The sequence below is a fragment of the Tauraco erythrolophus genome, chromosome Z (genome assembly GCF_009769465.1).
Source record: "Tauraco erythrolophus isolate bTauEry1 chromosome Z, bTauEry1.pri, whole genome shotgun sequence".
Lineage (NCBI taxonomy): Eukaryota > Metazoa > Chordata > Aves > Musophagiformes > Musophagidae > Tauraco > Tauraco erythrolophus.
In genome coordinates, this window is record NC_141496.1 from 15456756 (window position 1) to 15477291 (window position 20536).

At 40.6% G+C, this 20536-nt stretch overlaps 1 protein-coding gene across 1 annotated transcript in view; it reads right to left on the reverse strand.

Moving 5' to 3' along the window:
- CPLANE1 (ciliogenesis and planar polarity effector complex subunit 1) overlaps positions 1 to 20536 on the reverse strand; it is a 71965-nt gene that overhangs the window by 45064 nt on the left and 6365 nt on the right. The window contains exons 9-17 of the mRNA XM_086628766.1: positions 18920 to 19169; positions 17694 to 17846; positions 15869 to 16629; positions 10483 to 10667; positions 8317 to 8397; positions 6598 to 6762; positions 5671 to 5844; positions 1592 to 1820; positions 1215 to 1348 (exon numbers count right to left, since the gene is read on the reverse strand). Coding sequence (XP_086484892.1) covers positions 1215 to 1348; positions 1592 to 1820; positions 5671 to 5844; positions 6598 to 6762; positions 8317 to 8397; positions 10483 to 10667; positions 15869 to 16629; positions 17694 to 17846; positions 18920 to 19169 — 2132 coding nt within the window. The remainder of the gene's footprint in view (positions 1 to 1214; positions 1349 to 1591; positions 1821 to 5670; positions 5845 to 6597; positions 6763 to 8316; positions 8398 to 10482; positions 10668 to 15868; positions 16630 to 17693; positions 17847 to 18919; positions 19170 to 20536) is intronic.

Here is a 20536-nt window from a genome sequence, read left to right on the forward strand (position 1 = left end):
GTGGGGTTCCCCAGGGCTCAGTGCTGGGTCCAGTTCTGTTTAACATCTTTATGAATGACCTGGATGAGGGGATTGAATGTACCCTCAGTAAATTTGCGGACGACACCAAGCTGGGAGGCTGTGTCGATCTGCTCGAGGGTAGGGAGGCTCTTCAGAGGGATTTGAACAGACTGGATCGTTGGGCTGAGGCCAATGGCATGAGCTTTAATAAGGCCAAGTGCAGAGTCCTTCACTTGGGGTATAAAAACCCCAAGCATCACTATAGGCTCGGGGAGGAGTGGCTGGAGAGCTGCCTGGCGGAGAAGGACCTGGGGGTGTTGGTTGACTACTGGCTTGATATGAGCCAGCAGTGTGCCCAGGTGGCCAAAAAGGCCAATGGGATACTGGCGTGTATCAAGAATAGTGTGACCAGCAGGAGCAGGGAAGTGATCCTGCCCCTGTACTCGGCACTGGTGAGGCCGCACCTGGAATATTGTGTCCAGTTTTGGGCCCCTCGCTTTAAGAGAGATATTGAGCTCCTGGAGCGAGTCCAAAGAAGGGCGACTAAACTGGTCAAGGGGCTGGAAAATAAAACTTATGAGGAGCGGCTGAGGGAGTTGGGGCTGTTTAGCCTGGAGAAGAGGAGGCTGAGGGGAGACCTGATTACGGCCTATAAATACTTGAGAAAAGATGGTGGGGAGGTAGGGGAAGGGCTCTTTACATTAGTGATGGGTGATAGAACAAGAGGAAATGGGCATAAGCTTAGTCAGGGGAGATTCAGGTTGGATGTTAGGAAGTATTTCTTCTCTGAAAGGGTTGTCAGCCACTGGAATAAGCTGCCCAGGGAGGTGGTTGAGTCCCCATCCCTGGATGTGTTTAAGAATAGGGTGGATGAGCTACTTGAGGATATGGTTTAATGGGGATTAGGGATGGTTGGACTCGATGATCTCTAAGGTCTTTTCCAACCTAGAAATCTATGAATCTATGAATCAAATATGGTCAAATAAGATTTTAGCCGATACACATGAAGATGAGATTGATAATAGGACCTATTTTTAGAACTATCAAAGCGAAAACTCAAACCCTTATACAATAAAAGTATTTGAATATATTATAACAGTAATCTCCAAATTGGAGAAGATGAGGTAACTGTTTCTTTTTAAGGCAGCGTGTGACACAGCATATGCTGTAAAACAACATGAAAAATAAACACAATTATTCATAATTTTACGTACCTGTAAACTGCTTGCATTTAATGCATCCTGATGTTTCAGAAGTTACTGGTCGTCCTAACAAAGATTGTAACTTTTCCTGAAAAGTCTGCATTGGTGATAAGCTTAACGGCATATAATGCTCTGTGTTTTTCAGTCTGAAAGTGTAACAAGAAACTATTCATTACTAACAAAGTAAAACCCACAGATAATCTAATGAAGCTCTGTTAAATGTGTATCTAAGACAAAATAACTAATCTTAACATGTTAAGTCCTATGCTTACACTAGGAGTCTGGCAATATGAATTTTTGAGGCAAAGGGTATGTCTTGTTACAATCAACTTCAAGCAAATAACATTAAATAACCAGATTTAGCATACTAATTTCAAGCTCAAATTTACCTTGAGTATTCATCAGAGTTCTGACAATACAGCTGGTAGGCCATACCAATTGAAACAGACAGTTTCCAGTCCCCAAGTCTGTGTGTCAACCACACAGCCTCTGGAATGAGTCCACCAATAAAGAACAAGTCAAGAGCATACTCAGCAGTCCACACAGATGAAAGGTTCTGGTCCCTTACAGCTCTGGCAACCAAAGAGTGTTGCAGCAGAATAATACGAGGAGTTAAGTCTGTGACACAAAAACCACGCATTAAAGCTTAAATAAATCTGATGCTCTCAGATGAATAATCTAGAATTCCTATGTTCACATGTCTTTTGGAATCATTTCAGTACACAATTGCTCTTTATTAGAGGCACACCATGGGGTTTACCTGTAGCAGGCAGATGCACCCCATGCTATGACATAATAGTGAGGTCAGAGCAGGCTATTTTTTTTGCTTAATAGTGTGGGATATGCAAGCATGTGCAAAACTTGTGGGTTATTCTTAAAGATTTAATCACACTGATGGAACATTTGCAAGTTGCGACATATGCTTAGGATATTCCAGGGGGTCCACCTGAGATAAATGGAAATTCTGAGAGTTTTCTTAGTGTACCCATGTTGTTTGTACTCACTGTGCTGCTTACTGCAGACGACAGAAAGCTACAATGCATTTTTGGGAAAGAATGGTACATTATTTTAAGAAAGTCTATTGAACAAACTGAACACAGATTTAGTATCTCTTTGTTTCTTAAGGTCTAGATTTGTTTTCCAAGGTTTGACTTCCTGGTTTTCCTGGAGAGGTGCTGATCAACATTAACTCTTTTAATGAGTTATTTGCTTCTCTCACAGTTTCTGTTTATTGCTGAGGCAATGACATTATTTAGGGAAATACTCACACTAATTCAGCTTATGCAACACAATTTTTCCAAGATTGTCTCACCAGGTACATAGATCCTTGACTAACGCAAGTATTAAAATCAAGGCCTTATTTTGTAGGTTTTATCTGGAAAGTTGTCCAATTAAAACATCAAAGAGATGATGAAGAAATATATACCAGTGCATGACGTAGTACAGAAACATTAAAAAATAATCAGTCTATTCAAATACGCTGCAAAAAATCTAATCAATCAAAATAAGTTAATGTTGTAGAGAAATAGCTGGCATTATAATATCAACTTACTCGCAGAGTACTCACAATACTTCCAAATAACTCTTCATTCCTGTGGATATTAAATCACTTTGAAAAATTAGCTCTGAAGCCAGAAATTTCCTAACAAGGGAAGTCTTCAAACAGATTCTCTTGCAGAAAATAGATAAGCCACCCCCTGTGATAAATACCAATTCTCAGAAAAATGCTGAAAAGCAGGACTTAAACTAACAAGTACTAATTGGGTTCAACAACAAGACAACTTGACATTCCCGTTTGTTCAGATGACACGGTTTCCGAAGCATTTTGGCTTCCAAGAGCTCAACTGTCAAATAATCAAAAAATGTTTTCCTCTGGATTTTCAGTTTGGGTCACACCATATCACAGATATTTTGTTTGGAGCACTTTTGTGAAGCACTGCTTTTCTCTCACTTTTGGGAAGATCAAAGTCAGTCAGAGCCACATCCTTAGGCAAAAGAAGAGCAAGAACCACAAAATTCTAATGTTGCTTAGTTTAGGGGAAAAAAAATACTGCATCCTGTTACCTGAATATCAGGTTTAGATCACTCACCTCAAAGCATGGGAAAAATAAAACAAAAAAATCTTGAGAAAAAAAACAAAAATCAATATACTGAGAGGCAGTCCTGAAGGGCAAAGGAGTCCAGGAAGGCTGGACACTCTTCAAGAAGGAAATCCTAAAGCTGCAGGAGCAAGCTGTCCCTATGTGCCAAAAGATGGGCCAGCCTGGTTGAACAGAGAGATCTGGCTGGAACTCAGTCAAAAAAAGAGAGTTTATGACCTCTGGAAAAAGGGCAGGCTACTCAGGAGGACTACAAGAATGTCGTGAGGTCATGGAGGGAAAAAATTAGAAGGGCCAAAGCTCCACTAGAACTCGATCAGGCTACTGCTGTAAAAGATGATAAAAAATATTTCTATAAATACATTAACAACAAAAGGAGAGCTAAGGAGAATCTCCATCTTTCATTGGATGCAGAGGGACACATAGCGACAAAGGCTGAGGAAAAGCCTGAGGTACTTAATGCCTTCTTTGCCTAAGTAAGACCAGTTGTTCTCGGGGTACCCAGCCCCCTGAGTTGAAAGACAGGGAAGGGGAGCAGAATGAAGTTCCCATAATCCAAGGGGAAATGGTTAGCAACCCACAACATCACTTAGACACACACAAGTCTGTGGGGCTAGAGGCACTCAGGGGTACTGAGGGAGCTGTGGAAGCAGTCACCAAGCCACTTTCCAGCGTTTATCAATAAAGTCCTGGCTAACCAGAGAGGTCCCAGTTGACTGGAGGTTAGCAAATGTGACACCCATCTACAACAATGGCTGGAAGGAGGATCATGGGAACTACAGGCCTGTCAGTCTGACGTTGGTGCCAGGGAAGGTTATGGAGCATATCGTCTTGAGTGCCATCATGTGGTACGTACAGGACAAGGATGCTGACTGGGCCTCATTGCCTGGGTTTATGAAAGGCAGGTCCTGCCTGACTACTATCTCCTTCTACGTCAAGGTGACCCACTTAGTGGATGAAGGAAAGGTTGTGGATGTTGTCTAGCTGGACTTTTAGTAAAGTGTTTAACATTGTTGCCCACAGCTTTCTCCTGGAAAAACTGGATGCTCACGGCTTGGACAGGCATATGCTTTGCTGGGTAAAAAACTGCTGGCTGGATGGCCGGGCCCCAAGAGTGGTGGTGAATGGAGTTCAATCCAGTTGATGGCTGGTCACACGTGATGCTCCCCAGGGCTCTGTATTGACGCCAGTTTTGTTTAATACCTTGACCAACAATATGGACAAGGGGATCAGAGTGCAACCTCACTGAGTTCACAGACAACGTCAAGTTGAGCAGGAGTATTGATCTGATTGAGGGTAGGGAGGCTTGACAGTGGGATTTGCACAGGCTGGATTGATGGGCCAAGGCCAACTGTATGAGGTTTGACAAAGTTAAGTGTTGGCCCATCACAACCCCAGACATTGCTACAGGCTTGGGAAAGAGAGAGCTGGAAGGCTGCCCAGCAGAAAAGGACCTGGTCAGCTGAATATGGGGCAGCAGTGTGCCCAGGTGGCCAAGAAAGCCAAGAGCATCCTGGCTTGTATCAGGAATGGTGTGGCCAGCAGGACAAGGGAAGAGATTGTCCCTCTGTACTCGGCACTGGTGAGGCCACACCTCAAATACTGTGTTCAGTTTTAGACCCCTCATGACAAGAAAGACATTGGGGTGCTGGAGCGTGTCCAAGGAAGGGCAACAAAGCTGGTGAAGGGTCTGGAGCACAAGTCTTCTAAGGAGTGGCTGAGGGAACTGGAGTGGTTTAGGCTGGAGAAAAGGAGGCTGATGGGAGACCTTATTGCTCTCTACAACTACCTGAAAGGAGGCCGTAGTGAGGTGGGTGTTAGTTTCTTCTCCCAAATAACAAGACAAGAGGAAATGGACTCAAATTGTGCCAGAGGAGGTTTACGTTGGATATTACAAAAAATTTCTTCACAAAAAGGATTTCAAAGCATTGCAACAGGCTCCCCAGGGGAGTGGTTGAGTCACCATCCCTGGAGGGATTTAAAAGATGTACAGACGTGGTGTTTAGGGACGCAGTTTAGTGGTGGACTTGGCAGTGTTAGGTTAATGGTTGGAGCTTATTTATCTTAAAGGTCTTTTCCAATTTAAATGAATCTATGATTCTATTCTATGGATGACATAATTCAATTGCGCACATCAAACTATTAATTTTAAATACCAAAAATATTTTCAATAATCAAGAGATGCACATTAATTCCAGACACACACACTCCTCAACAAAAATATCTTGAAAAACTAAGTTATTTTATCTTTACAGTCCATGATACTGAAACTACTGATCATCAAATTAAAGCATAACAGACAGCACTGATACACCTGTAAAGAAATAAGAGTTAAGCATAGCAAATTAAACTGCTTTGAGAGAAAATACCTTGTTTGATGTGTAATGGATGCAGGATGTTAACATTGTGCGGGGGAAAGATATAGAGCAGCTGGTTAGTGAAATAAGCAGCCATGAATCGTGCCATTGATCGAATAACAGCCATAGCAGTTTCAGTATGGACATCTGTTAACATCCATAGTTCATGCTGAAAATACTTGGTATCTAAAAAACCAGATATCAGATTAAACCATTATGAGGAAAATGATTTTAAATTAGTATGGTAAAATTGTTTAGTCACAGCTTCTAAAACATTTTTTAAAACAAGCAAACTATGGTATTACTTAATTTCTTGACAAGGTTTCAGGACTTACAGAGCTTTATCTTTTACACTAATTACAGACTATATAACAGTAAAAGACTTTTATACTAGGTTTTTAATGACTAGAGATGGACCTCTAGTATCTAAATTTAGATCAGCAGTGAGTTAAAACAAATAGTTTCAGTTTGGAAATTTAGATTTCATACTCTGACTTAATAGGAAAAAAGTTACAAGCATCTGCAAAAAAATCCCGCTGTCAATTTAGGACTGGTGACCAATCTAAAATCCACTATTTTATCATGTTGTATCTTAAAAAAAATGTTAAACCAATATAAAATGAAAACACATCATTTACCCTTATTTTTCTTATCCAAAACCTTTCCTTGAGCAGATTTTAATCTAATAACATTTAACAGGCCATGCTTTCACTATTAATCATACAATGAAAGCTGTCTAAACATTTACTCCAAAAACTGCAACTGGAAGAACATCCGAGCATTAGAAAAAGATCTTTAAAGTCACTGAAAACAGACTCTAGTTCAGTGTAATGAGAAAAGCATGCTGTCAAGTGTGTCTGACAGCACAGAAAATTAGAAACTAGGTTATTCAAACAGCATCAAAATACCTTATCACAGTTTTACGCAATATAAACATACCAGAAAATTTTTCCGTCTGATTCACTGAGAGCTGTGATCGCCTCAGAATTTCTCCTACCAGATGATCACAGAGTCCCTGAGCCTCACACAAGTTATACTGATACAGGTGGCAAAATAATATTGCAAGATAATATCTACTCTGAAGAAAACATGATCTCTTTCCTCCTGCATTAAAAGAGAAAAAAAAGACAGAAGTCCAGTTGGAAAAAAAAAACAATAAACACAAAAACAGACACAGAAGGTTTCAAAGTACTAGTTCCTCCCTCTCCAAAAATATATCTCCATAAACGCATATTCTGAGAAGGAGAACAACTCAGGAGCTGCTATTTTAGGAGATATGATCCTCCTACAACCTCAAAGTTACTAGTGAATTAATGCTCATCCACAACAGTTTTACTTCTAGAGATCTGTTAGTTTTCAAAACAATACAGTGTATAATTGATAAGACACAAAGACAAGAGAGCTCAAGGGAGCCTAGCCTTCTAAGACGGGATGCCTAAATCACAATGAAATTGCTGAGACAATCCACCAAGCCTCCATAATCCTGAATTCTTTCTGCATGAGGTATTCTTCATCAGAATAACCAGCAAAAAATTTTTCTCATGATGCCTGGGAATAGACTCTGGAATATCTGTTCCACATCAACTTTATAAACTCCTGCCACAAATTCTTTTATTTTGTTACTCCTCCTGGTTTCGGCTGGGATGGAGTTAGTTTTTCTTTTTAGCAGCTAGAAGAGCTCTGTGTTTTGGTTTTAGCCTGGGATTCTTTATCAGAAGAACATTGATAGCACACTGAGACCTCAAGGACTTTTCAGCTTGCTATGTTTTTGCCAGTGTGCAAGAGCACAACAGGCCAGGGGGAGCACAGCCAGGACAATGGGCCCACAACTCCCCTTACGATTCGAACTTGGACTTCGGATTGAGGGCTAAAGTGGCCAATGAAGTATTCCATACCATGCAGCATCATGCCCAGTATAGAGGTGAGGGCTGACCAGAAAGAAGGGCTTTTGGTCTTCCAGGGGCTGTCACTCTCAGAGTGCTGTTGCTCTCCAGCTCTCTTTTCAGGCCTCTCGCTTGTCTGGGATTGCAGTGTTGGGACTTATCTGTTTCGGAATCGTTTACTGGGACAGGACGGGCGTTGGTCACCGGGTGGTGAGCAATGACACTGTGCATCACTTGGTGGTGTATATTATTACACTTTTTTTTATATATATATATATAATATTCATATATTACTATTAAACTGTTGTTATCTCAACCCATGGGTCTCCTTCCCTTTTATTTTTTTTCCCCTTTAATGCTCTTCCCCACCCCCTGGGAGTGTGGGAGGGTGAGCAAGCAACTGTGTGGCATCTAGTTGCCAGCCAGGCTAAACCACAACATCCTCAAACAGTTTTTGGGGGATTTTATTGAAGGAACTGATTTTTGTTCATCTGTTTTTCATTATAACTTTCTTGCTCAGAAATACTTAGAGCTTTTCTGTGTCAAGTACTTTATAATCACAAGAAAAGTCTGATATTAAAATAGAAATGCATGGAATTTTCTCAGAGAGCAATCAGACTAACTTTTGACTGGTTCCTGTTCACATCCCAGCTTAATTTCAAATATGCATCCTTTATGAGTCTTGCTCCCATTTTTTGAAGGGCAAACAGAGACTTTGAAAATAAACTGATTATACAACTTACCCTCTGTCTCCAAAAAAGACTTTATCCCTTACCTTTTGCCTTGATTTCACAGAGAGATCTTTTCCAAATGTCCACAGATTCTCTGTATGAGCCTAAAAGGAACTTCTCCTCACCTATAAAAGTCACATATGTAACAAATTAGAAGCTCTACATATTTAGTTTTACATGTGCAAACACACATGCACTTACTTCAGTATTACAGGTTTATGAAAAGCAGAGTAAAGTATGTGAGTCTGCAGCAAATTTCTATTCTCTGAGCTAAATCTAAGTTTTGAGCATCTGAGAGAAGATGACTCTGAATACTCCTCCCTGCCTTTTTTATTAATAGCTAAATCACTATTAAATCAAAAAAACACACTTCAGGTTATAATCACTCCTACAAGACTTTCAGTAATTAGGTTATTTTATTAGATTACACAAGGTTATAAATGTTAACTATAGTTAGAAATATCAGTATCCAAAACCCCCAATAGTTTATTAATGGGCAAAACCATTTTTCTCTTATCTGTTTTCATATTTCCTATGATGCGTAAGATGTTTTTCATTGTAAAAAGTAGTTGTAAAATTATTTAGCAAGTTGAACATAGTCTAAAAACCCTTTCAAACAATAGGTCTATGGACTGCTACACATTTCATCACTCTAAATGTCACCTCTCCACCTCTATTCCCATTGCAAATTTTAATCCACTGGTCAATTCAGAAAAACTTTGACAGAAAAGTATTTTTAAAAGAGCACACCTACTGGGAAAAGAGGAAGGAGTAAAAAAATAGATAAATAAAAAAACAGTGCTACCATAGGAGAAAAGACCAGGACAAATTTGCCACTCTATCTTGCTTATCAGCAGCTAGCCAGTTCAGCTACTGTCTGGCCCATCAGCATATATGTTACCCTAGCTCACTCAAACTGTGTCTATCTATTTGGCAAACTGAATGTAGATAAGGAACATAAGGAACGGGTGGAAAGGAAGGGTAGGAAGTTGCATGTATTGTTAGGAGATTGAAAGAGACATGAAGGAGCTAATATATTGTACAGAGTGACGCAGGAAGAGAAGCTAGAAGTATCATTTAAGGGATGGAGATCAAAAATATGGAGAGGAAACAGAACTGTGGTGGGAGACATAAACGTGAAGCTGGGCTTATTATAGCGTGGAAGAGGAAAGGAAGACAGAGCATAGGACAGTAATGCGTAGGAGATTAGGCTACAACCATATGCTGTTTGCAAAATAAACATGCCAGATTAAGTCTACTACACTAAGTTACACGAAGTTAGATGCTTAGTTGAGGCTGACTACATTCATGTATACAACATGCTCATGCCCACAGCAATCACCTGGAGTGAACAGGACTTCTACATAGAAATCCAGTAAGAGACATTGTGATGCCCATCTACCTCAGAGGAAATAACACAGTACAAATGAGATCAGAATTCAGGTCCTGCATACAGATTCCCTAGGACATAGAATCATAGAATGGTTAGGGTTGGAAGGGATCTCAAAGATCATCCAGTTCCAACACCCCTGCCATGGGCAGAGAAATCCTCCACTACACTAGGTTGCCCAAAGCCTCATCCAACCTGGCCTTGAACACTTCCAGGGATGGGGCAGCCGAAACTTCTCTGGGCAACCTGTTCCACTGCCTCACCACCCTCAATGTAAAAAATTTCTTCCTTCTATCTAATCGAAATCTCCCCTCTTTCAGTTTAAATCCATTGCCCCTTATCCTATCACTACATGCCCTTGTAAAAAGTCCCTCTCCAGCTTTCCTGTAGGTCCCTTTAGGTACTGGAAAGCTGCTATAAGATCACCCCGGAGCCTTCTCTTCTCCAGGCTGAACAGCCCCAACTCTCTCAGCCTGTCTTCACAGCAGAGGTGCTCCAGCCCTCGGATCATCTTCGCGGCCCTCCTTTGGACTCATTCCAGTAACTCTATGTCCTTCTTGTGTTGGGGACTCATTACTGAAGTCAATATAGTCTTTTTACAAAGCTCAACAAGCCTTAATTATAATACAATCTGCAGGTGTACTGGGACATGAACTATTTAAGAGAGAGTTCTGCTCTTAATTTTAAGACAAGTTCCACTATTAACTTTTTTTAAATCTGGTGATCAGTTACTGATTGTCATTAAGTTGGACCTAATTTTCCTAGTATTCAGTTAATTGTGCAACTACCTAACATCTGTAGTTCTATCCAAAGTACTAACCAGATACAGAATTAATCTTCAAATGTTGCTCTAAGGTCACTCCTGAAGACTGGAGGGTCACTTGTATATTACTTAAAAGCGATGAGACAACAGACTCTTCTTCTGCATTCTTGTTCTCTTTTCTGTTCAGCTGCATCTGATACCAAACTACTTTCTTATACAGTAATCGCCATAGTACAATCAACCTGTAGTTCAAGAAGTATAATGTTATGCAAATCATCAAAAGTTACTTATGTCAATTCCTTATTTTCTTATATTTTGCATTATGCATCTGAAAACTACATTATATTTTAACAACTATTTTCTTGACTTCAATGAGGAGAAAAAAAATGAAACACTATTTGCCTTGTCTGTCTTTTTTTTTTACCAACAAACATTCATTCCTCCAAATTTGTGTAAATGCAGCAACCTACTTCAGGCACCCAAATGCACCCAAAATGAATCCCTTGCTATTTAAACAATGGGGAAATGAAATAACTTAGATAAACCTCAAAGCAGGTATCAGTGTCTTTAAAAACAAGACTGGTTAAAAACACCATAAAAGTATAACACAGAAAAGCAACGACAGGGAAACGAAAGGCTGCAGAGCATGTGTTCAGTGCTGGTAAGCCCCTGCTGCCCAGCACTATGCCATCAGATGTACAGCTCAGATATGCAATAAGCTTGCCAATACAAGCAAATACACATTGGTAAGGACTTGAAAAAGCTTGCACAGAACTGCAACACATCTGTATCTTCTCCTCTAGCACTACTGCTTCCATTATTAATACATACAGAGTCAGTCCTATGCACAGTGCTCAGCACCTGGAACACAATTAATCAAAAACGTGGTTTATCTTCTCAAAGATAACTGAAATTTGCCTATCAAATTTGCAATGAGCAACGTAGTGTTTCATTTTAAGCTTATTGAAGAAATATACGTTACAGTAGTAAGATTAAATTTGTGAGTTATCATTCTTCTTAGGTCCAAAACCTCTGGAAAGGAACAGGTTGTTTGATTAACACACTTGGATTCATTGATAGTAATACACTTTCCCAACAGTTGCACAGCACACTTCAGTTTAAGATGCTTTCACGTTTATGTGTTTATCTTCAAAGAAGAAATAGCTCTGATAGTTTAATTAAAAGTTTCCACACACTGGGGGTTTTCTTTTTGCTTCAGAACACCACATCCACCATCTAGTGCAAATTTTGCAGACTAAATTGACATTGTAGATATATTGCATATGAGCAGCCTCTTGGCTCCACAGAGTTTGGAACTTCTGCATAGGAATGAGTGGAATAGGCAAGAGGCAGCAAAAGCTTCTTAAGTTGCAATACCTGGACTGATACTACACTACCAGACCTGGTGTGAGCTGCTAATAGCCACCAATAATCTCTGAATTGATTAGCAGTAACTACTTATAGTCTCGACTACACTCAACTGTAGGTCTGGGCTCTAACCTGCATGCTTTAATAGATTATTATGCTTTTCCATCGAGTATGACACAGAAAAGAAACACAAAGATGTTGTAATTGCTGTATAACTGAAAACTAACATTGTTGTTCCAACATACAGAATCATGGGATCATTTAGGTTGGAAAAGATGTTTAAGATCATCAACTCCAACCACTAACCTAACACTGCCAAGTTCACCACTAAACCATGAACCTAAGCACCACGTCTACATGGCTTTTAAGCACCTCCAGAGATGGTGATTCAACCATTTCCCTGGGCACCAGTTCCAACGCTTGACAACCCTTCTGGTGAAGAAATTTTTCCAAGTATCCAATCTAAACCTCCTCTGGCGCAACTTGAGTACATTTCCTCTTGTCTTGTTATTTGGGAGAAGAAATTGACACCCACTTCACTACAGCCTCCTTTCAGGTAGTTGTAGAGAGCAATAAGGTCTCCCCTCAGCCTCCTTTTCTCCAGCCTAAACAATCCCAGTTCCCTCAGCCACTCCTCAGAAGACTTCTGCTGTAGACCCTTCACCAGCTTCATTGCGCTTCTTTGGACACACTCCAGCACCTCAATGTCTTTCTTGTCGCAAGGGGCCCAAAATTGAACACAGTATTTGAGGTGCAGCCTCACCAGTGCCAAGTACAGAGGGACAATCTCTTCCCTTGTCCTGCTGGCCAAACCATTACTGATACAAGTCAGATGCTCTTGGTTTTCTTGGCCACCTGGGCACACTGCTGCCCCATATTCAGCCGACTGTTGACCAACACCCTCATGTCCTTTTCTGCTGGGCAGCTTTCCAGCCTCTCTTTCCCAAGCCTGGGGTTATGATGGGCCAACACTTAGCTTTGTTGAACCTCATCGTGGTAAAATAACCAAAAATGGAGAGAATGGAGGAACACTGTTCCCCAAAGTTCAGCTCACAAGCTGTGATATTAAACCAGCTTTCAAACAAGGCATTTGCTGCTCCCAGGCATGGAATGCAGTTGGCATAGACAAGGTCTGCCCTGGCCGAACAGAACATACAATATCCTTGAAATGGGGAGCAGAGTGGTACGAAAGTACCATGGCTCGTCCCTGTTACCAGGGACAGAGAGTGACTGGCAAAGGTAACTGCACAGCTGTTAAGAAGAGACGGATCACAACTGTTGCCTCAACAAAGGTGGTGAATGGAGTTAGGATGCTAAAATATAGTCAGGCACTTACATAGGCAATTTGGGTATGTTAATGTTTAACAGGCTGCAAAATTCTTGTCCTTTAGGTGAACTTTGCTCATTATAACACCAAAACACACCTTCATAGAAACACAGAATGGTTAGGGTTGGAAGGGACCTCAAAGATCATTTAGTTCCAACCCCCCTGCCATGGGCAGGGAAATCCTCCACTACATCAGGTTGCTCAAAGCCTCATCCAACCTGGCCTTGAACACCTCCAGGGATGGGGCATCCACAACTTCTCTGGGCAACCTGTTCCAGTACCTCACCACCCTCAATGTAAAGAATTTCTTTCTTATATCTAACCTAAATCTGCTCTCTTTCAGTTTAAAGCCATCGCCTGGTGTCCTATCACTACACACCCTTGTAAAAAGTCCCTCTCCAGCTTTCCTGTAGGCCTCCTTTAGGTACTGGAAAGCTGCTATAAGATCACCCTGGAGCCTTCTCTTCTCCAGGCTGAACAGCCCCAACTCTCTCAGCCTGTCTTCATAGCAGAGGTGCTCCAGCCCTCGGATCATCTTCGTGGCCCTCCTCTGGACTCGTTCCAGTAGCTCCATGTCCTTCTTGTGCTGGGGACTCCAGAGCTGAACACAGTATTCCAGGTGGGGTCTCACGAGAGCTGAGTAGAGGGGCAGAATCACTTCCCTCGATCTGCTGGCCACATTCCTTTTGATACAGCCCAGGATACGGTTGGCTTTCTGGGCTGCCAGCGCACATTGCCGGCTCATGTTGACCTTCTCATCCACCAGCACTTCCAAGTCCTTTTCCTCAGGGCTGCTCTCAATCCATTCTCCGCCCAGCCTGTACTTGTGCTTGGGATTGCCCCGACACGTGTGCAGGACCTCGCACTTGGCCTTGTTGCACTTCATGAGGTTCTCACAGGCCCACCTCTCCAGCCTGTCAAGGTCCCTCTGGATGCCATCGCTTCCCTCCAGCGTGTTCACAACACCACACAACTTGGTGTCATCTGCAAACTTGCTGAGGGTGCACTCGATCCCACTGTCCATGTCACCAACAAAGATGTTAAATAGCACTGGTCCCAGTACTGACCCCTGAGGAACACCACTCGTCACTGGCCTCCAAGTGGACATTGAACTGTTCACCACAACTCTTTGAGAGCGACCATCCAGCTAATTCCTTATCCACCGAGTGGTCCATCCATCAAAACCACGTCTTTCCAGTTTAGAGATAAGGATGTCGTGTGGGACAGTATCAAATGCTTTGGATAAGTCCAGGTAGACAATGTCAGTTGCTCTTCCCCTATCCATCAATGCCGTAACCTCATCATAGAAGGCCACCAAATTAGTCAGGCAGGATTTGCCCTTAGTGAAGCCACGTTGGCTGTCACCAATCACCTCCTTGTTTTCTATGTGCCTTAGCACAGTCGCCAGGAGGATCTGCTCCATGATCTTGCCAGGCACAGAGGTGAGACTGAGTGGCCTGCATCTTCTTTTTTTCCATTTTTAAAGATGGGGGCTATGTTTCCCTTTTTCCAGTCATTGAGAACTTCACCGGATTGCCACGACTTCTGAAATATGATGGATAGCGGTTTAGCAACTTCATCTGCCAGTTCTCTCAGGACCCGCGGATGCACCTCATCAGGTCCCATGATGATTTCATCCCAAAAGCTAACCCGCCTCTGGGCTGGGACCATCCCTGACTGAGCATGTGCCCTAAAATTCTTCTAGTCTATACTTTAAATCAAAGTGAGGAAAATTTACACCAATCCTGCCAATGATACACATGACTAGAGTCACTCAAGCTCCACTGTAAGGTATAAAAAAGACTTAAGGAAAGGGGGTGTTGGGGAAAGACCTCCATTGGAATGCCTGGGACCAGCTGATGGGCTGGACGTCTCTTCTACCCACCACAAGGACGCCTACTGGGTAAGAGCTCTGTGTTACCTGCGCTTTGTTACTAACATCTTGCTATCTAGTTAGAATTATCACTTCTCAGATGAGTTTTGTTTTCACAGTCAGTACCTATCACCAGCCATCTTCGACTCTGTATCCTGTCATGAGCATATGTTTATAGATGACAAATTTTATTACATAAGTTTCCAGAAACTTCACCAATTGATACAGGGGATATAGGGGATTTGGCCTGGTGTTGCTACCTGTGAGGGTCTCTCAATCAATCACCCTCCAACTTAGCGGGGTGTCCAGAGGGATTTGTCAGCGTAAGCTTGACAGACTGGTCAAATTGTAAAGGGTTTGAGGTAACCCCCCTTCTCCTTAAACAGAGTGTGGCAGGTGGGTCGGCTACAAGGGTGTCATCTTTCTTGGGAAGCTGGTAGACTGGTCAAATTGAAAGGGGCTCAGGGTAGTCCCCCCTCTGTCCCTCTATGGACCTAACATTGGGTCTTAACATGACACTCATACAGTTGGCCTCGGCCCATCGATCCAGCCTGTGCAAATATCTCTGTCATAGAATCATAGAATGGTTAGGGCTGGAAGGGACCTTCAAAGGTCATCTAGTCCAACCTCCCTGCAAGGAACAGGGACATCTCCAACTAGATCAGGTTGCTGTGGGCAACAATGTTAAACACTTTACTAAAAGTCCAGCTAGACAACATCCACAACCTTTCCTTCATCCATTAAGTGGGTCACCTTGACTTAGAAGGAGATTAGGTCAGTTGAGCAGGACCTGCCTTTCATAAACCCATGATGACTGGGCCTCATCACTTGATGGTACTGTACGTTTTTTCTTCCCATGTAAAGATCATTCATACCTTTTCTCTGTTTTTGCGTCGTGGTTTACTGCTTGAGGGGGCTCTCTGAGCAGAGATTTCAGTGAGCTGAATCGCTGAGTATTAGTCTCATGAAGAACTAGGAAAACAGGCACAGTGAGGGAGTCAAGTTCCACAAGACCATCACCATGAGGAGATGCAAAAAAATTCTCATACTGTAGTAAGCACATGCTACTTAGAGAGTGAGAAACCATTTTCAAAAGACAGAAACAGGCCAAAAGGTTTTTTGAAAACAACTGATCTTGTTGCTGTGTAAGCATCAGCTTTAAAGTTTGTAATGTCAGCTTTGCCACGTGCCCAGTCAGACTGGCTCCTGAATGCCAGTACAAGACAGTTAAACACTGCTGAAAATATTTCAGGACACAATGTACCCAGTCAGTATTCTTCACAGACTTGTTTGAAGATGCGTCTTTGTTCAGCAAAGAATGTTTCACAAACTGAAGAATGTTGAAAAAATGGATAATGCAGTTCACTGTGTAGCTCAGCAACGTATCTTTCTCTTCTATGTTTTTTGAAAACCCTATCTGCCATGCAGCAAGGAGGTTCTTCTGAATGGAATGTAGTTCCACTGATGATTTATCTTTCTCTTCAGAATTATCTTTTGCATGGATAGTATCAAACATGGATGCAAATTCTAAGTGGCCTTGATCATCTTTAGCAAGAAATGAATGGATTCTTTGGCTACAGAAGCTGGAAGGGCTATTGCAAAACTTCTTTTCATCATCTGATTCTTCTTCACAATCCTAAATCAGACAAACAAAACAAAACAAAAAGCACCAGTTTAAGTCAAGTCTATTGAAAGAGAACATAGTCTGCAAGGAATCACCATTTAGTTAGTCTCACAAATGAAATCTTCATGCTTCATTAACTTGCTTAATTGCTAGTAAGTTTAATTCACAACAGTTTCATCTAGATCTCAAACTAAATGAGGCTATTTGGAATAGTTGTGCAGATAGAAATTAAATTACCTAGCAACAATGAAAAAATTACACTGTAAACACAGCAGTAGTTTTTACACAACAAAGTGAAACTCCATCCTTTATTAAGCCCAGAGTATGAGGAAGAGTTTTTGCCAGATAACTACAAGATATAAAAGTCATTCAACAAAAGCTCAAAAACTTCAAAGAACAAATCAAAACCCAAAAGCACGAAACAGAGTTGGGAAAGGCTGCACAGTAACTTTGATCACAGAGCCATTCTTCCAAAAGACATGCAAAAATTTTGGCATTGATGGAAGAATTCTCTAAAACTGAGGATGAATATCTTATTCACCAAGGATATTGTACTTCTTATTGTAATATTGTACTACTACTTAACATACTTTATAGCTCCAGTATAATTAATACTATTTTACACAGCAAATACATATTTTACACAGCAAATACATATTTTACATAGCAAATACATATTTTACATAGCAAATACATATTTTACATAGCAAATACATATTTTACATAGCAAATACATATTACAAAATAAATACGTATTTTACTATGAAGTGAAGCTCAAGTATTAAACTACAACAAACTGATGTGTATGTAGATTAGTACATATTTTCAAAAAAGTTAATGCACTGCTGAAAAAAATAAGATGTTTGAAAATAAAAATCAAGTACCAGTTGAGAAAAATAAACATATTCCTCATATTTAGAAAGAAAATGAGAATTTTGCCAATACTGAACTACTTTAAATATACCTAGTAAGAGCAAATATATCTATATTATTAAAAACCCCCAATTCTTTATAGTCAGAATACCTTAAAATTAAATCATTTGCATAAATGGAAGTGGAAAAATGCTACTAAGTACCAGTAAATCCATGGTTTTCTCACTCATTTCTGTTGTGTCCTCTTCCAGGAATTTCGGAATGGTGGAAAAGATGAAACTTTGGTTTTGAGTATGTTTTAAAAGACTAGCTTTTAAAGACAACAGTGATCGTATACACAGAGGTCTCCCTTTAGACTGAAAGAAACAACAAGAAGGCAAAACATATTATCTGTCTCTTGTATGAACAAACCAGATATTTTCTGAAAAAAAAAACCCGCAAAACAACCAAGGAAATTAGTTCTTTGTGTAAAAAGCTTTGACTTTAAAAGTCCCAGACAGAGAGGGAGAACAGGCCAGCAGGCACACGTTGCACAGAAACAACAAATATTATTTGACTATGCTTCATGAAGACAGAATTTTCTCAGTACCAGACAACTTTACTTTGCTTCATACTGAAAGAACCTGCTTTCTTGATCCCTGAAATGGTCCTACCAGTTTGCCAGTACGTAGGGCTTTCTTGCATTCTTACTAGTAACATCTCTTTAAATCTTCAAATCCTTGCCCACTCTTCTAGGTTACACATGAATACCATCATAACTCCTCCAAAAATCCAAAATACAAACTGAATCGGAAGAGAAGTTATATTCCATCAGCAAACACAAAAATTCTGAACTTAGTATCTATTTTATCTTACATGGTTGGCATCAGTTGCAGAACCTCTTCCTTCGAAGGTTTCCCTTCTCCCAGACTTAGCCCAATTTAGAAGTGACAGAAAAAGAAACAAAAACGCTTTAAGCAAGCTTTAATTGACAACCTCAATCGAGGACCTACTGGGCACATGCACACAGCATCATTGGGACTGATGCTGACTGCTCTAAAATTGCAGCAGCCTAAGATGGAGAGGTTTTACAGAATCCTTCCTGCATCATTCTGAAAGGATGAGTTGGTCAAAGTAGTGTAATACCTGTCAACCAACTCCGTAGTATAGAAATGCCAACTTCCAGAAGGAATACATAGTGACAGCTAAGACTGTTCACTTTATTACATTTTACTGAAATGTTACCCAGACATCAAAGGAATAAAATTTCAGAGAAAACTGTATTCATTGTTTTCCAGATCAACAATATTCTCAAAACAACTTTATAATTCAAGGGAATTTATAAAAATATCACAATAAACTAAATTGAGGCACTCAGTTTAAAAATTACACGTTTTTATAGACATGAAGTTTTTTCACTCAAAGCCTACAAAATAATTAACAACCTTACCTTGGATTTCAGCAAATTCTGACGGATATTTTCAAGCCGCTGGGTTGAATCAAGCAAAAGGGATCTTATAAATCCTGATGGCGAAAGGTTGTTAGGAAATCTGAGCACTGTTATCATGTACCCATCAGAGACAATGAGGTAGGGTAATCTTGAATGTGAAGCAACAGAGAATCTCTGCCTCATAAGGTCACTTTCAGAAGCTGAAGAACCAAGAGACTGACTAGAGTCTCGACAAAAAGAGTGCTGCTGTCTAAAATAAAGATACATCAAAAAATAAGAAGCCACTATTGTATGTAATAATGAATAACACAAGAGAGAAGAAATAACTTATGAACATTTACTACCACTCACACTAACGTCCCAATAGGTCCGTTCAGAATTCTAAGCAAGTGTCTAAATCTTTGGAGGACGAGCACTCTGGATAACATTATTTATGCTTGCAAGATGCCACTAGTTGCTGCAGTTGCAACTTTTTTTAATTTAAAGAAAAATAGAAACAGCTTTCAATATTCTTATTACTTCATTATTATTACATATCTTTTTTTCACAATTTGACTTTAAATTTCTCTATCACGCTTTCTTATCTAACTCTTGTGTATGACAAGTGCTTGAAGATTAAATTCTAAGTAGCTTCTAATCAAACCATGTATGAAAACCAAAAAATTCCTCAAGATCTGAATTTTACTATTTCAGAATCAGTTCAGAAATCAACAGAAATATTTTATAACAACACAGAAGTCTTCTCCTACAAAAGAGGTCTTACAAAGTCTTTTTCTGAGTTCCAGGAAGCTGTGTTGTGCATGTATTGTAATATTAGCCCGATAATACTTTGAAATAATGTGTACAATTATTGTGGGTATTTTTTTAATTTCTTAATAGTCTGAAAGCTAATGGATTATTTGAAAACAGAGTAGCTGCATACATTCTATAAAAAACCACATTAAAGTATTTTAATATACTTTACGATCTGATTGTGGGAAAATGACTGAAATTGGAGGGGAATGGGAGAATATCATTCCCCAGAATTCAGCTAATATTAGAGCAGCTCTGACATGAGGCACAGCTGCTGCTCTCAGGAACAAACAAGGCCTCAATATCCTTGAAATGGGGAGTAGAGTGATACGAAGGTATCATGGCTCAGCCCTGTTATCGGGGACAAGAAGCAACGAACAAGGCCTACGCAATACCCTTGAAACGGGGAGTAGAGTGGTACGGAGGTATCACGGCTCATCCCTGTTATCAGGGATGAGAGGCGCCTGGTAAAGATAACCATAAAAATGCCATTGAGGGAAGTGAATCACAACCGCTGTCTCAGCAGTGATGGCGAAATTGTGTCCTTCAGCTACTAAGTCACACCTCCACCCGCCTCCGAGCTGCGACCACCCCTCAAACGAGCAATTTACACCAATCCTAATTTGTGAACACCCCTCACGAGAGAAATTTTCACCAATCCTAATAAAAGTTATGTATGACTAGAGTCACTCAAGCTCCACCTAAAAGATATGAAAAAAGTATAAAATAGCGGCAAACAAAGGGGATGTTAGGGAGAAGCCCCCCCATCGGAATGTCTGGGATCAGTCGACAGGCTGAACCTCTCTTCTCCCCCCCATAGGGACG